Source organism: Panulirus ornatus, chromosome 2 (genome assembly GCF_036320965.1).
Source record: "Panulirus ornatus isolate Po-2019 chromosome 2, ASM3632096v1, whole genome shotgun sequence".
NCBI classification, from domain to species: domain Eukaryota; kingdom Metazoa; phylum Arthropoda; class Malacostraca; order Decapoda; family Palinuridae; genus Panulirus; species Panulirus ornatus.
The window spans coordinates 53,424,808-53,442,689 of NC_092225.1; the positions used below are offsets into that span (position 1 = coordinate 53,424,808).

General features: G+C 40.4%; 1 protein-coding gene across 5 annotated transcripts in view; it reads right to left on the minus strand.

Annotated features, from left to right (window-relative positions):
• Positions 1-377: 377 nt before the first annotated feature.
• Dlish (Dachs ligand with SH3s) overlaps positions 378-17,882 on the minus strand; it is a 133,673-nt gene continuing 116,168 nt past the window's right edge. For all 5 annotated transcript variants that reach the window (XM_071675970.1, XM_071675952.1, XM_071675938.1 and 2 more), the window contains one exon: positions 378-997. In XM_071675970.1, coding sequence (XP_071532071.1) covers positions 833-997 — 165 coding nt within the window. In that variant the 3' untranslated portion in view covers positions 378-832. The remainder of the gene's footprint in view (positions 998-17,882) is intronic.

The following is a 17,882-nucleotide window of genomic DNA, read 5'->3' on the forward strand; positions in this document are numbered from 1 at the left end:
ACACACATTGGGCAATTAGCTTTGCAAACCCAATGATCAAGTAAAGTGCTTCTCTCTGCTACCTTTCTCTTCTCATCTTGTATACATGACAGTTAGAGAGTGGATGTGAATGAATGAGGCCATTTCTTTGTCTGTACCTGGTGCTACCTTGCTGATGCAGGAAATGGTGGACATATGTGTAAAAAGAATTAATCTTCATGTCCTAAAAAACTCGGCATATCTAGAAGCTGTTATCAGAGATATGAAGTGTTTCCAAATATGATAAGCAATCAGATAAACATCTCATCATAGTTCCTCATCAACAATCATTTCCCCCATTATTGGAAGGTTCTATATAATTCAACAAATTTAGCTGTCAAAGGATAGTAAATTGCAAATATAACATCAGATATATTGTAAATAAATTGCCTGTTTAAAGGATAATGTGGTAATTTACAAAAAATACTAAAGGAAAGAGGTACAAATGTGAAATTAATGTATCAAAGGTGAAAGCTTATAAAAAAGTCGGAAGTCCATTTCGTATTTGGCACAGGTAGCTATTTCAACACCAAATCACAACTTCTACTAGCTAAAGATAAAACCTAAGGTATTTAAATATTTGTGAGCAGTGTAAATGAGACTGTGGTATAACATAAATAATTTTCTATACAGTATTTTAAAGTCATATCACTTTATCAAGCAGTCTTGTTAAAAGGCACCACTAATGACTGCCATCTGTACACTTGGTGCCTCCACAACAAGCTGTAGTCTGGGTTGATTTTTCTATCATATACAGTAATTACAAATGCAGTCTGCTTCATATTTAATAATCTATTTACACCAATAACATCTTCTATAGTGAAGTCATAGCAGGAGGGCGAGCATAAGCTTTTGGTATAAAACCGTATTTTCGTGTCTTTGGAGCATATGCCCACAACCATCCATCTACAGTTTGATTGTTCAAGTCAGCATAGATCCAGTCTCCACGACGCACAGAAAGATCATCTGGAGCTTGTGCCTATGAAGAAATGAAAAAGATGAGCTTTTCTTACTAAAAAGAATAAGTGAATAAAAAAATTGTGTGTATATCTTCATCTGTAGGTTTCATAACTCCAGTTACTGATGGGTTGGGTTGCAGGTTCACAAGTCTAACACAAAGACAAGGGCATCCCTACCAGTTTGACAGCCTGTGGGGTTGGGGATGGGGGCCTCAGTTAGGTAAAATATGGTGCATGTGGCCTTGAAAGTAAGCAATGGGCTTACAAAGCCTATGGAAACGCACAGACTCATATGGATACATAAAACATGGGAAGAGTAAGTTTTGAGCATGAGAGGATGCAAGTGGTACATATTCTTAAATATGATACACTACTTATTTCAGGTGTGGATAAAAACTTAAAATTTAATGGAACACAACAAACAGAGTAAAGAAAGTGAGGACATGGTTGTTAAATGGTACATATGGGTATGCAATGCAAGATAGTGAAATTTTGTTGAAAGACGATTGCTTTGAAAAGCTGGTTGATTTTAACACTTTCCCTGTGACAATCCTCATATCCACTGTACACTCTGTGGGCAAAGAATTCTCAAATACACATGTCCCATGATTCACACGTCATTCACATACATGAATTTGGTGTAATCAGACTCCATCTTCACAAGGTTATTCCATGAGTGACAAGTCACCTTTAGCGAGGCTGTATCATTGATATAGTCTCATCAAAGAACTTCTCATTCCGAAGGAGTCTACACTTTCCTGCTACTGAAAGTAACACAGTCCTGAGCTGTAGGAACCTTTAGAAAGGTGCTCAGTCCCAGTAACACTAAGACTCTTTCATAGAAATTGGGCCTGAGTTATTAATTTGTGTGTAGCACATATGGATTGGGATAAATCATATGACAAGGTTGATAAAGATGCCTCGTGGAAGGTCTTAGAATAAGTGGTGTGGGACGAAAGCTGCTAGATGCAGTGAGTTTTTTCAAAGGTGTAAGGCATGTGTGCCAATAGGAAGAGTGGAGAGTGAATGGTTCCAAATGAAGTTTGGTCTATGGTGTGTGATGTCACCATGGTTGTTCAATTTGTTTGTGATGTCATGGTGATGGAGGTAAATGTGAGTCATGGAGAGACAGGTGAGTATGCAGTCTGTAGAGAATGACAGGGCCTGGCAAGAGGGTCAGTTGTTGTTTGCTAATGATATAGAACTGAAGGCAGACTCAACAAAGAAACTGAACCTAATAACTTTGCTCTTATTCACATTTACTCTAAGCTTTCTTCTTTCACACACTTTACCAAACTCAGTCAGCAGCTTCTGCAGTTTTTCACAAGAATCAGCCACCAGCACTGTATCATCAGCAAACAACAACCAACTCACTTCCCAAGCCCTCTCATCCATAACAGACTGCATACTTGCTCCTCTCTCCAAAACTCTTTCATTCACCTCCCTAACAACCCCATCCATAAACAAAATAAACAACCATGGAGACATCACACACCCCTGTCGCAAATCAACATTCACTGGGAACCAATCACTTTCCTCTCTTCCTCTTCGTACACATGCCTTACATCCTTGATAAAAACTCTTCACTGCTTCTAGCAACTTACCTCCCACATGATATACTCTTAACACCTTCCTAAGAGCATCTCTATCAACTCCAGATTCATAAATGCTACATACAAATCCATCTGTTTTTCTAAGTATTTCTCACATACATTCTTCAAAGCATACACCTGATCCACACATCCTCTACCACTTCTGAAACCACAGTGTTCTTCCCCAATCGGATGCTTTGTACATGCCTTTACCCTCTCAATCGATACCCTCCCATAAAATTTCCCAGGAATACTCAACAAACTTATACCTCTGTAATTTGAACACTTACCTTTATCCCCTTTGCCTTTATACAATGGCACTATGCATGCATTCCACCAATCCTCAGGCACTTCACCATGAACCATACATACAATGAATATTCTTACCAATCAGTCAACAACAACAGTCACCCCCTTTTTTTAATAAACTGCACTGCAATACCATCCAAATCCACCGCCTTTCATCTTCCACAAAGCATTCACTACCCCTTCTCTGTTTACCAAACCATTCTCCCTGACCCTCTCACTTCACACACCACCTCGACCAAAACACCCTATATCTGCCATTCTATCATCAAACAATTCAACAAACCTTCCAAATACTCACTCCATCTCCTTCTCACTTCACCACTACTTGTTATTATCTCCCCATTAGCCCTCTTCACTATTGTTCCCATTTGTTCTCTTGCCTTATGCACTTTATTTACCTCCTTCCAAAACATCTTTTCATTTTCCCTAAAATTTAATGATACTCTCTCATCCCAACTCTCATTTGACCTCATTTCCACCTCTTCCACCTTTCTCTTGAACTCCTGCCTCTTTCTTATATAAATCTCCCAGTCATTTGCACTACTTCCCTGTAAAAATCTTCCAAATGCCTCTCTCTTCTCTTTCACTTACAATCTTACTTCTTCATCCCACTACTCACTACCCTTTCTAATCTGCCCACCTCCCACCTTTTTAATAACACAAGCATCTTTTGCGCAAGCCATCACTGCTTCCCTAAATACATCTCATTCCTCCCCCACTCCCCTTACGTCATTTGCTCTCACCTTTTTCCATTCTGCACTCAGTCTCTCCTGGCACTTCCTCACACAAGTGTCCTTTCCAAGCTCACTTACTCTCACCACTCTCTTCACCCCAATATTCTCTTATCTTTTCTGAAAACCTCTACAAATCTTCACCTTCACCTCCACAAGATAAGGATCAGACATCCCTCCAGTTGCCCCTCTCATCACATTAACATCCAAAAGTCTCTCTTTCACGTGCCTATCAATTAACATGTAATCCAATAACTCTCTCTGGCCATCTCTCCAACTTACATACATATACTTATATATATATATATATATATATATATATATATATATATATATATATATATATATATATATATATATATATATCACTCTTTTTAAACCAGGTATTCCCAATCACCAGTCCTTTTTCAGTACACAAATCTACAAGCTCTTCACCATTTCCATTTACATCACTGAACACGTTGAAATGTATAGGTATGTATATGTGTGTGTGTGTGGGCGTTTCTGTATATACACGTGTATGTGGGTGGGTTGGGCCATTCTTTCATCATTTTCCTTGCCCTACCTTGCAAATGCGGGAGACAGCGAATAAGTATAATAAATAAATAAAAAAATAAATGTAGGAGAGAAAGAATTCTACCTCAGTATTCCTTGCCTGTCGTAGAAGGCGATTAAAGGGGGGTTGGAGTGGGAGTTAGAAACCCTCCCCTTCTTGCATTTCAATTTCTAAGAGGAAACAGAAAGAGTCAAGCAGGGAGTGCTCATACAACTTGAAGGCTCTGATTGTGGTGTCTGAATGTGTGTGATTGTATTAGTGATGAGTGATTTCAATGCGAAGGTGAGTAATGTGGCAGATGACGGTATAACTGGTGTGCATGGAGTATTCAGCATTGTGGATGGGAATGGTTAAGAGCTTGTGGATTTGTGTGCTGAAATATGACTGGTATTGGGAATATACATAAGTATACATATGTGAGTAGGAGAGATGGTCAAAGGGCATTATTAGTTCACCTTTTAATTGATATGCATGTAAAAGAGAGACTTTTGGATGTTAATGTGCTGAGAGAGTCAGCTGGTTGGATGTCTGATTACTATCTTGTGGATGCAAATATGAAGATTTGTAGAGGTTTTCAATTGAGAGAGAATGTTGTGGAGAAGAGAGTGGAGAGTAAGTGAGCTTAAAAAGGAAACTTGTGTGAAAAAATACCGAGAGAGATTGAATGGCAAAAGGTGACAGCAAATAAAGTGAGGGAGTGGATGAGGAATTGGATATACTAAGGGAAACACTGATGGCATGTGCAAGAGATGCATGTTGGCATGAGAGAGTTTGGAGGTGGGCAGACTAGAAAGAATAGTGATTGGAGGGATGAAGAAGTTGCTAGTGAAAGAAAAAGAAAGGCGATTGGGTGGTACTTAAAAGGATGGAGTGCAAATGACTGGGAAACATATACAAGAAAGTGGCAGGAGGTCATGAGAAAGGTGCAAGGGTTGAAAAAGAGGGCAAATGAGAGTTAGGATGAAAGAGTATCATCAAACTTTGGGGAGAACTAAAAGATGTTTTGGAAGGAGATAAATAACACACAAAAGGTAAGGGAATAAAGGGGAACATTAGTGAAGGGGGCAAGGGGAAGTGATAACAGGTAGCGATTGAGTGAGGAGATGGTGTGAGTATTTTGAAGGATTGTTGAATGTGTTTGAGGACAGAATGGCTGATGTAGGGTGTTGTTGGTGAGGGTGGTGTGCAAAGTGAGTCAGGATAAGTGGTTTGGTGAAGAGAGAAGAGGTAGTGAAAACTTTGTGGAAGATGAAATCTGGCAAGGTGGGAGGAGTACATGGTATTGCAGTTGAATTTAAAAAAGGGGTGACTGTGTTGTTGATTAGTTAGCAAAGATATTCAATGTACATATGGACCATGGTGAAGTGCCTGAGGATTGGCAGAATGCATGTACAGTACCACTGTACAAAGGTAAAGGGGATAAAGGTGAATGTTCAAACTAAAGAGGCATAGGTTTGTTAAGTAAACCTGAAAAGTTGTCTCGGAGGGTACTGACTGAGAGGGTGAAGGCATGTACGCAGATTCAGATTAGGGAGGAGCAGTATGGTTTCAAAAGTGGTAGAGGATGTGTGGATCAGGTGTTTGCTTTGAAGAATGTGTGTGAGAAATACTTAGAGAAACAGAAGGATTTGCATGTGGCATTTATGTACCTGGAGAAGGTATATGATATGGTTGTTAAGAGATGCTTTGTGGAAGGTATTAAGAATATATGGTGTGGGTGGTAATCTGCTAGAAGCAGTGAGAAGTTTCAAGGGAGAAAGGCATGTGTATGAGAAGGAAGAGAGGAGACCAATTGGTTCCCAATGAAGGTCGGTCTGTAGCAGGGGTGTGTGATGTCACCATGACTGTTTAACTTGTTTATGGAAGGGTGGTTAGAGAGATAAATGCAAGAGTTTTGGAGAGGGGTGGATATGCAGTCTGTTGGGGATGAGAGGGTCTGGAAAGTGAGTCAGTTGCTGTTTGCTGATGATACAGCACTGGTGGCTGATTTGAATGAGAAACTGCAGAAGTTGGTGACTAAGTTTGGAAAAGTGTGTGAAAGGAGAAAGTTGAGAGTAAATGTGAATAAGAGCAAGGTTATTAGGCTCTGCGGGTTTGAAGGACGTGCTTGTTGGGATGCAAGTTTGAATGAAAAAAATTGGAGGAAAAGAAGTGTTTTAGATATCTAGGAGTGGACTTGGCAGCAAATGCAACCATAGAAGTGGAAATGACTCATAGGATGGGGAAGGGGGCATAGGTTCTGGAATTGACGAAGAATGTGTGGAGAGAACATTATCTTGAAAAGTAAAAATGGGTATGTTTGAAGGAATAGTAGTTCCAACAATATAATATGGATAAGAGGCATAGGCTATAAATAGGGTTGTGTGGAGGAGGGTAGATGTGTTGAAAATGAAATGTTTGAAGACAATATGTGGTGTGAGGTGGTTTGATCAAGTAAGTAACGAAAGGGTAAGAGAGATGTGTGGTGCGAGGTGGTTTGATCGAGCCAGTAATGAAAGGGTAAGAAAGATATGTGGTAATAAAAAGAGTGTGGTTGAGAGAGAAGAAGAGGGTGTGTTCAAATGGTTTGAACATATGATGGAAATGAGTAAGGAAAGGTTGACAAAGAGGATATATGTGTCAGAGGTAGAGGGAACAAGGAGAAGTGGGAGACCAAATTAGAGGCGGAAGGATGGAATTAAAAAGATTTTGAGCAATCGGGGCCTGAACATGCAGGAGGGTGAAAGGCGTGCATGGAATATAGTGAATTGGAATGATGTGGTTAACTGGGGTTAACGTGTTGTCAATGGACTGAACCAGGGAATGTGAAACATTCAGGGTAAACTATGGAAAGGTCTGTGGGGCCTGGATGCAGATAGGGAGCTGTGGTTTTGGTGCCTCACACTTAAATAACCTTTACTCACAGATTCCCCTACCCCCAATAAACAGAACCCTAACAAAACACATACACCTTGAAAACGCAACAAGCACTAAACAATTGACATCCCAACTCAGTCTTAAATTCAACTTAAACCCACCAGACACACTCCCATCAGAAAGTCAGAAAATGAAGCACAGTCTATGGCAGTGTTATCCAAACTGGGATATATGTACCACTGGGGATATGCAGCAATGTTCAAAGGGGTACATGAGATGATGAGGAATTTTCTTTTTTAAAGTGTATCACATATAGGCCATATGGCATCTTGGATCAATAGCTTTACTGATCATGTGTATCTGCGCATGGGTGATTGTTTAAGAATATATAATAATTGAATAACCACAACACTTTTGTAGTTTCCAACCGAGCAAGAATTAAAATGAACGAGAAAGAAACTGAGGGGAGATGGGAGTATGGGGGAAGGAGAGGAAACAGGACAGGACGTGTATGGGAACAGTGCTGAACTCCTCGCTCATGTTACTCTTGTTCAACTTCATTGTATAAGTGAAAGTGTGAACATTCTTTTTTTCAATTTAACAAGTAAGCTTACAGAAACAATTAATTCTTCAACAGCAAGAAATATGGATAGATGGTGAAAACATATTAGCTGTAACAGCTGCAGCAGAAATGCAAGTGAAGGAAATCAAGCAGCTATGAAGAAAAGAAAGCAGACCTACCTAAATTTCAGCAATACAAGGAAGATTATGCGCTTTTTGGATTTACTTCTACAAATTCTGATCTGGAAGCTTTGTGCTTCTTTTGTGGGGAGAGGTTGGCCGACAGTAGTATGAAACCGTCTCACCTCCAACAGGTGGCCAACAGTAACACGAAACTGGCTCACCTCCAACATCACCTTAACACAAAACATCAGAGTCATGTTGGCAAACCGGTCGAGTTTAAAAGAGAGAGAAAAAAATCTGATTTTAAGTGTTCCCAGACAACAAATAAGAATGCCTCCAAAACATTAAGCAAAGCTCAGGAAGCATCTTCAGCTGTATCTTTATTAGCTGCTCAAACTAAAAAGCCATTTAATATAGATGTGATTGCTGAAAAAATGCTTGATAACAGGGCAGCTGACTAACTAAAGGCTGTTTCCTTTGTCACACCAAACTGTTTCTTGAAAGGCAAATGAAATGAATATAGATATTATTGATCAAGTTTTAAGTAAGCTTAAAGCAAGCCAGTCTTTCACTTCAACTTGACGAACCAACAGTGGACTGGCTCAGCTTGTTCTATTTGTGAGATACATTGATGAAGATATAAATGAACATGTACTTTTTTGCAAAAAATTGAACACACACAACTGGGGAAGCCATTTTCAGTGTCATTAATCAGTTCTTCTCTGAAGAAAGGCATAGTTGGAAATCCTGCATTAGCATGTGTACAGACGCTGCTGCATCCATGACTGGGAAAGTAAAGGGACTTTTCTTTACTTGTTGCATGGATTAAGAGGGAAAATCCTGATAAGGAGAGGACTTATTGCATCATTCACAGAGAATCATTATCATCCAAAAAAATTCAGAGTTGCATGGGATATTGAACGATGGCATCAAAGTAATCAACTTTATAAAGTCAAGGCCAATTAATGCTCGCCTGTTTCACAGACTGTACGAAAGCATAGGGTCTGAGCACACAGTTATCACTGCAAACAGAGGTGTGTTAGCTGTCGACAAGGAGGGTATTTGCCAGGTTGTTCGAGTTGCGAGATGATGTAGATTCCTTTTTATCAGAACATTTTCTGAAATTACTACTTGGCTTGCACAACTGGCATATCTTGCAGACATATTTAGTAAACTGAATGAGTTAAATTTGTCACTGCAGGGCAATGATACAAACATTCTCATCATATATGATAAAGTTGGTGGTTTTCAAAAGTAAATTGAGTTGTGGCAGGAGATTTGCTCGGGGAGATTTTACATGTTTTCCTGTGTCAAATACTTATCTTTCCAATAACAATGATGAGAGAAAGACTGTGAAACCAGTTATTGTGGAACATTTGACCATCCTTATCTGTGCTTTTAAACCTTACTTTCCTGACATATATGAGAGATCTGTACTTTGGATTGTTTTAGAAATCCATTCCTCCTTTCTGAAAATGATATGAAGAAGCCTTCAGGAAGCACTGTTAGAAGTGTGTTGACTGTGGCCTCAAACTGATATTTGAAAGCTCAACCCTCACATGGTTCTGGAGCTGTTTAAAGAAGAAGCACCCTGACCTAGGAAAGATGGCATTACAAAATCTGCCCTTTTGGTTTACTTACCTTTGAAGTGTGTGCAAGGTGTGCTATCAAGTCAAAACAGAGAAACAAACTTAATGTAAACCAAGAACAAAGCCTGATCACTGCAGTAACCCCTCTGCCACCCAGATTGGCAAAAATCATCATTGAACATCAACCCCACATCGCACATTGAGTTGTAAGAAATTTTCAAGTATTTTTATGTTATTTTGTTAGTCTTTTTCCTTTAGTATACTGAATAACAATTTATTGTCCAGCACTTAAGAGTGTGAGAACTTTTAATAAAATTTGCATCATCATTCCAAATACTGAGTTTAATCAGTCACGGGGGTACTTAATGGTAGAAGGTAACAAGGGGTACAAAATGCAAAAATGTTTGGACAACAGTGGTCAATGGAAATATCTATGTAAATATATCTAGGTAACAGATAAAATTTTTTCCAAAAAAAATATCCAACTAAACCACCAAAAACTAATGGTGGTGAACTGCAAAAATTCTTAATAAAAAGAATTATAAAAAACACTTTCCCAAATAAAAGCAAACACACTCTCCTATCTATACTCAGGACATCACCCAGTACAACAACACTTCAAATACTATTTCAACATATCTTATGACCCTTTATGCCTAGGATGAAACTTCCATAAATAAGATAATGAGAACTTACTTTTCAACTGCTCTGCACTCCCTGCACATTACAACGCTATGGTCCTGACCAGTGGACATGGCTAGCTTTTTGAGTGCTGCAAAAGTCTCATAAAGATAGAAGGGACTCCTGGGACAGGAAATAAGTTGTATATACAGCATATGTGATTAATGCAGACAGCAGGAGCATTAGGTAGAAGTAGTCAGTAGGAACATCAGGTAGGAACCTTTGCAAATATTGAGCTAGACTTGCCCTCTACCAGTGTCCTGTTAAGGGTGAGGCACTATTGGCTAAGAAGTGGCACTAAACTTCTAGTTATAGAGAATCTATTGCCATGGCCACCACCTTGAGGAAGTTCCAAATGGGAACAGGCATCAGACACATAGCAGACACCAAATATAAATTCAAAAAGTATGACAGCGGATAATTTCAATGGATGGGGCCCCACAAGCATAAAACTCCCTCCCCGTACAATACAAATAGGTAAATATACAAACACATGAAAAACTCTCCAGAAAACAGACACACAAAAAGTGTAAAACAGTAAACATCAAGCATAAACTAGTGTCAGTCATGCATAATGTCATAATCTGTCTTACACAGCCAAAATAAAACATGAATTCCTCTATCCTCTTTCCCATATCTATATGTACCAAAAGAGCATCTTTCTTAAGCAACATCTTCAATCCTTTGGCTGTAGTATTAATATTCAGCTGTATTCCTGAGGAGTGTGAATTCTCCAGTAAAATATGATAATGGTAACTGATCCTTTTTCTACTACTTTCCTATCAAGGCAAACCCATCTTATAAAAAACATGACAGTAGGGACAAACAGGAATGACAAAAAATAAAAATGAAGTATATGGACTGATACCTGCAGAATGTTATAGGCTTCCTTCATTGTAACAGATTTCATGCTCTATACATTCATAATGAGGAACTAACTGTAAAGAGCATAAAAGACATTCAGAAGTACCACATTTAATGGGACACTAAGCAGATCCTTGCAGCCAGCTCAGGAGCACTCATTAAAAACACTGTACATCATAACCATACATCTCTATCTAAGTAACATACATCACACACTCATAACAATGAATCAAAAGTAAAGGATGCAAAATAAACCACCAGATTAAATTTGGATGCTGCAAAGCCCCTTGTTGCCAACTCATAAATACTCTCCAAAAAACATTGCATGTTATTATTATTATTATTATTTTTTTTTTTTTTTTTTTTTGCCATTGTCTCCCGCGTTTGCGAGGTAGCGCAAGGAAACAGAAGAAAGAAATGGCCCAACCCACCCCCATACACATGCCTTGATTCAATCCACTGACAGCACGTCAACCCCGGTATACCACATCGCTCCAATTCACTCTATTCTTTGCCCTCCTTTCACCCTCCTGCATGTTCAGGCCCCGATCACACAAAATCTTTTTCACTCCATCTTTCCACCTCCAATTTGGTCTCCCTCTTCTCCTCGTTCCCTCCACCTCCGACACATATATCCTCTTGGTCAATCTTTCCTCACTCATTCTCTCCATGTGACCAAACCATTTCAAAACACCCTCTTCTGCTCTCTCAACCACGCTCTTTTTATTTCCACACATCTCTCTTACCCTTACGTTACTTACTCGATCAAACCACCTCACACCACACATTGTCCTCAAACATCTCATTTCCAGCACATCCATCCTCCTGCGCACAACTCTATCCATAGCCCACACCTCGCAACCATACAACATTGTTGGAACCACTATTCCTTCAAACATACCCATTTTTGCTTTCCGAGATAATGTTCTCGACTTCCACACATTCTTCAAGGCTCCCAGAATTTTCGCCCCCTCCCCCACCCTATGATCCACTTCCGCTTCCATGGTTCCATCCGCTGCCAGATCCACTCCCAGATATCTAAAACACTTCACTTCCTCCAGTTTTTCTCCATTCAAACTCACCTCCCAATTGAATTGACCCTCAACCCTACTGTACCTAATAACCTTGCTCTTATTCACATTTACTCTTAACTTTCTTCTTTCACACACTTTACCAAACTCAGTCACCAGCTTCTGCAGTTTCTCACATGAATCAGCCACCAGCGCTGTATCATCAGCAAACAACAACTGACTCACTTCCCAAGCTCTCTCATCCCCAACAGACTTCATACTTGCATGTTATTATTGTATACCTTTATTTATGTATAATGATATATTTATCTATTTATCATACTTGATTGCTGTTTCCTGCTTTATTGCCAGAAAAAAGACGAAGGAAGACCCATCCACTCACGTACGAATATACATACATACACATACTTTCTTTTTTCTTTCATCCTATTTGCCATTTCCCGCGTCAGCAAGGTAGTGTTAAGAACAAAGGACTGGGCCTTTGAGGGAATATCCTCACCTGGGCCCTTTCTCTGTTCCTTCTTTCGGAAAATTAAAAAAAAAGAGGGGGAGGATTTCCAGCCACCCGCTCCCTCCCCTTTTAGTCGCCTTCTACGACATGCAGGAATACGTGGGAAGTACTCTTTCTCCCCTATGCCCAGGGATTACATGCACATACATACACGTATATATTCTTATGAGTCCACGGGGAAAATGAAACACGATAAGTTCCCAAGTGCACTTTCGTGTAATAATCACATCATCAGGGGAGACACAAGAGAGAAATATAACAGTCAGTTGATATACATCGAAGAGATGAAGCTAGGACGCCATTTGGTAAACATGGTGTGAGAGGTAAGTTGCTCGAAGCAGTGAAAAGTTTTACCAAATGGCGTCCTAGCTTCGTCTCTTCGATGTATATCAACTGACTGTTATATTTCTCTCTTGTGTCTCCCCTGATGATGTGATTATTACACGAAAATGCACTTGGGAACTTATCATGTTTCATTTTCCCCGTGGACTCATAAGAATACCTTGATCATGCGCAAAACTGTGATCCTTTCCAATACATATATATATATATATATATTTTTTTTTTTTGCCGCTGTCTCCCGCGTTTGCGAGGTGCGCAAGGAAACAGACGAAAGAAATGGCCCAACCCACCCCCATACACATGTATATACATACGTCCACACACGCAAATATACATACCTACACAGCTTTCCATGGTTTACCCCAGACGCTTCACATGCCTTGATTCAATCCACTGACAGCACGTCAACCCCGGTATACCACATCACTCCAATTCACTCTATTCCTTGCCCTCCTTTCACCCTCCTGCATGTTCAGGCCCCGATCACACAAAATTTTTTTCACTCCATCTTTCCACCTCCAATTTGGTCTCCCTCTTCTCCTCGTTCCCTCCACCTCCGACACATATATCCTCTTGGTCAATCTTTCCTCACTCGTTCTCTCCATGTGCCCAAACCATTTCAAAACACCCTCTTCTGCTCTCTCAACAACGCTCTTTTTATTTCCACACATCTCTCTTACCCTTACGTTACTTACTTGATCAAACCACCTCACACCACACATTGTCCTCAAACATCTCATTTCCAGCACATCCATCCTCCTGCGCACAACTCTATCCATAGCCCACGCCTCGCAACCATACAACATTGTTGGAACCATTATTCCTTCAAACATACCCATTTTTGCTTTCCGAGATAATGTTCTCGACTTCCACACATTCTTCAAGGCTCCCAGAATTTTCGCCCCCTCCCCCACCCTATGATCCACTTCCGCTTCCATGGTTCCATCCGCTGCCAGATCCACTCCCAGATATCTGAAACACTTCACTTCCTCCAGTTTTTCTCCATTCAAACTCACCTCCCAATTGACTTGACCCTCAACCCTACTGTACCTAATAACCTTGCTCTTATTCACATTTACTCTTAACTTTCTACTTTCACACACTTTACCAAACTCAGTCACCAGCTTCTGCAGTTTCTCACATGAATCAGCCACCAGCGCTGTATCATCAGCAAACAGCAACTGACTCACTTCCCAAGCTCTCTCATCCCCAACAGACTTCATACTTGCCCATCTTTCCAAAACTCTTGCATTCACCTCCCTAACAACCCCATCCATAAACAAATTAAACAACCATGGAGACATCACACACCCCTGCCGCAAACCTACATTCACTGAGAACCAATCACTTTCCTCTCTTCCTACACGTACACATGCCTTACATCCTCGATAAAAACTTTTCACTGCTTCTAACAACTTGCCTCCCACACCATATATTCTTAATACCTTCCACAGAGCATCTCTATCAACCCTATCATATGCCTTCTCCAGATCCATAAATGCTACATACAAATCCATTTGCTTTTCTAAGTATTTCTCACATACATTCTTCAAAGCAAACACCTGATCCACACATCCTCTACCACTTCTGAAACCACACTGCTCTTCCCCAATCTGATGCTCTGTACATGCCTTCACCCTCTCAATCAATACCCTCCCATATAATTTACCAGGAATACTCAACAAACTTATACCTCTGTAATTTGAGCACTCACTCTTATCCCCTTTGCCTTTGTACAATGGCACTATGCACGTATTCCGCCAATCCTCAGGCACCTCACCATGAGTCATACATACATTAAATAACCTTACCAACCAGTCAATAATACAGTCACCCCCTTTTTTAATAAATTCCACTGCAATACCATCCAAACCCGCTGCCTTGCCGGCTTTCATCTTCCGCAAAGCTTTTACTACCTCTTCTCTGTTTACCAAATCATTTTCCCTAACCCTCTCACTTTGCACACCACCTCGACCAAAACACCCTATATCTGCCACTCTATCATCAAACACATTCAACAAACCTTCAAAATACTCACTCCATCTCCTTCTCACATCACCACTACTTGTTATCACCTCCCCATTTGCGCCCTTCACTGAAGTTCCCATTTGCTCCCTTGTCTTACGCACTTTATTTACCTCCTTCCAGAACATCTTTTTATTCTCCCTAAAATTTAATGATACTCTCTCACCCCAACTCTCATTTGCCCTTTTTTTCACCTCTTGCACCTTTCTCTTGACCTCCTGTCTCTTTCTTTTATACGTCTCCCACTAATTTGCATTTTTTCCCTGCAAAAATCGTCCAAATGCCTCTCTCTTCTCTTTCACTAATACACTTACTTCTTCATCCCACCACTCACTACCCTTTCTTATCAACCCACCTCCCACTCTTCTCATGCCACAAGCATCTTTTGCGCAATCCATCACTGATTCCCTAAATACATCCCATTCCTCCCCCACTCCCCTAACTTCCATTGTTCTCACCTTTTTCCATTCTGTACTCAGTCTCTCCTGGTACTTCCTCACACAAGTCTCCTTCCCAAGCTCACTTACTCTCACCACCCTCTTCACCCCAACATTCACTCTTCTTTTCTGAAAACCCATACAAATCTTCACCTTAGCCTCCACAAGATAATGATCAGACATCCCTCCAGTTGCACCTCTCAGCACATTAACATCCAAAAGTCTCTCGCGCGCCTGTCAATTAACACGTAATCCAATAACGCTCTCTGGCCATCTCTCCTACTTACATAAGTATACTTATGTATATCTCGCTTTTTAAACCAGGTATTCCCAATCATCAGTCCTTTTTCAGCACATAAATCTACAAGCTCTTCACCATTTCCATTTACAACACTGAACACCCCATGTATACCAATTATTCCCTCAACTGCCACATTACTCACCTTTGCATTCAAATCACCAATCACTATAACCCGGTCTCGTGCATCAAAACCACTAACACACTCATTCAGCTGCTCCCAAAACACTTGCCTCTCATGATCTTTCTTCTCATGCCCAGGTGCATATGCACCAATAATCACCCATCTCTCTCCATCAACTTTCAGTTTTACCCATATTAATCGAGAATTTACTTTCTTACATTCTATCACATACTCCCACAACTCCTGTTTCAGGAGTACTGCTACTCCTTCCCTTGCTCTTGTCCTCTCACTAACCCCTGACTTTACTCCCAATACATATATATGTACAAATATTTACACATACATATATATACACATGTACACATTCAAACTTTTGGAGAGACTTTTGGATGTTAACGTGATGAGAGGGGCAACTGGAGGGATGTCTGATCATTATCTTGTGGAGGCAAAGGTGAAGATATGTAAAGGTTTTCAGAGAAGAAGAATGTCGGGGTGAAGAGAGTGATGAGAGTATGGGAGCTTGGAAAGGAGACTTGTGTGAGGAAGTACCAGGAGAGATTGAGTGCAGAATGGAAAAAGGTGAGAGCAAATGACATAAGGGGAGTGGGGGAGGAATGGGATGTGTTTAGGGAAGCAGTGATGGCTTGTGCAAAAAAAGTATTTGGCATGAGAAAGGTGGTAAGTGGTGGGATGAAGAAGTAAGATTGTTAGTGAAAGAGAAGAGAGAGGCATTTGGACGATTTTTGCATGGAAATAGTGCAAATGACTGGGAGATGTATAAAAGAAAGAGGCAAAAGGTCAAGAGAAAGGTGCAAGAGGTGAAAAAGAGGGCAAATGAGAGTTGGGGTGAAAGAGTATCATTAAATTTTAGGGAGGATAAAAAGACGTTTTGGAAGGAGGTAAATAAAGTGCGTAAGACAAGAGAACAAATGGGAACATCGGTGAAGGGGGGAAAATGGGGAGGTAATAAAAGGTAGTAGTGAAGTGAGAGGGAGATGGAGTGAGTATTTTGAAGGTCTGTTGAATGTGTTTGATGATAGAGTGGCAGATATATTGTGTTTAGTCGAGGTGGTGTGTGAAGTGAGAGGGTCAGGGAGAATGATTCGGTAAACAAAGAGGTAGTGAAAGCTTTGTGGAAGATGAAAGCCAGCAAGGCGGCAGGTTTGGATGGTATTACTGAGGAATTTATTAAAAAAGGGGGTGACTGTGTTGTTGACTGGTTGGTGAAGATATTCATTGTATGTATGGTTCATGGTGAAGTGCCTGAGGATTGGCGGAATGCATGCATAGTGCCATTGTACAAAGGCAAAGGGGATAAAGGTGAGTTTAAATTACAGAGGTATAAGTTTGTTGTGTATTCCTGGGAAATTTTATGGGAGGGTATTGATTGAAAGGGTCAAGGCATGTACAGAGCATCAGACTGGGGAAGAGCAGTGTGGTTTCAGAAGTGGTAGAGGATGTGTGGATCATGTGTTTGCTTTGAAGAATGTATGTGAGAAGTACTTAGAAAAACAGATGGATTTGTATGTAGCATTTATAGAACTGGAGAAGGCATATGATAGAGTTGTTAAGAGATGCTTTGTGGAAGGTATTAAGAATATATGGTGTGGGTGGTAATCTGCTAGAAGCAGTGAGAAGTTTCAAGGGAGAAAGGCATGTGTATGAGAAGGAAGAGAGGAGACCAATTGGTTCCCAATGAAGGTCGGTCTGTAGCAGGGGTGTGTGATGTCACCATGACTGTTTAACTTGTTTATGGAAGGGTGGTTAGAGAGATAAATGCAAGAGTTTTGGAGAGGGGTGGATATGCAGTCTGTTGGGATGAGAGGGTCTGGAAAGTGAGTCAGTTGCTGTTTGCTGATGATACAGCACTGGTGGCTGATTTGAATGAGAAACTGCAGAAGTTGGTGACTAAGTTTGGAAAAGTGTGTGAAAGGAGAAAGTTGAGAGTAAATGTGAATAAGAGCAAGGTTATTAGGCTCTGCAGGTTTGAAGGACGTGCTTGTTGGGATGCAAGTTTGAATGAAAAAAATTGGAGGAAAAGAAGTGTTTTAGATATCTAGGAGTGGACTTGGCAGCAAATGCAACCATAGAAGTGGAAATGACTCATAGGATGGGGAAGGGGGCATAGGTTCTGGAATTGACGAAGAATGTGTGGAGAGAACATTTATCTTGAAAAGTAAAAATGGGTATGTTTGAAGGAATAGTAGTTCCAACAATATAATATGGATAAGAGGCATAGGTTATAAATAGGGTTGTGTGGAGGAGGGTAGATGTG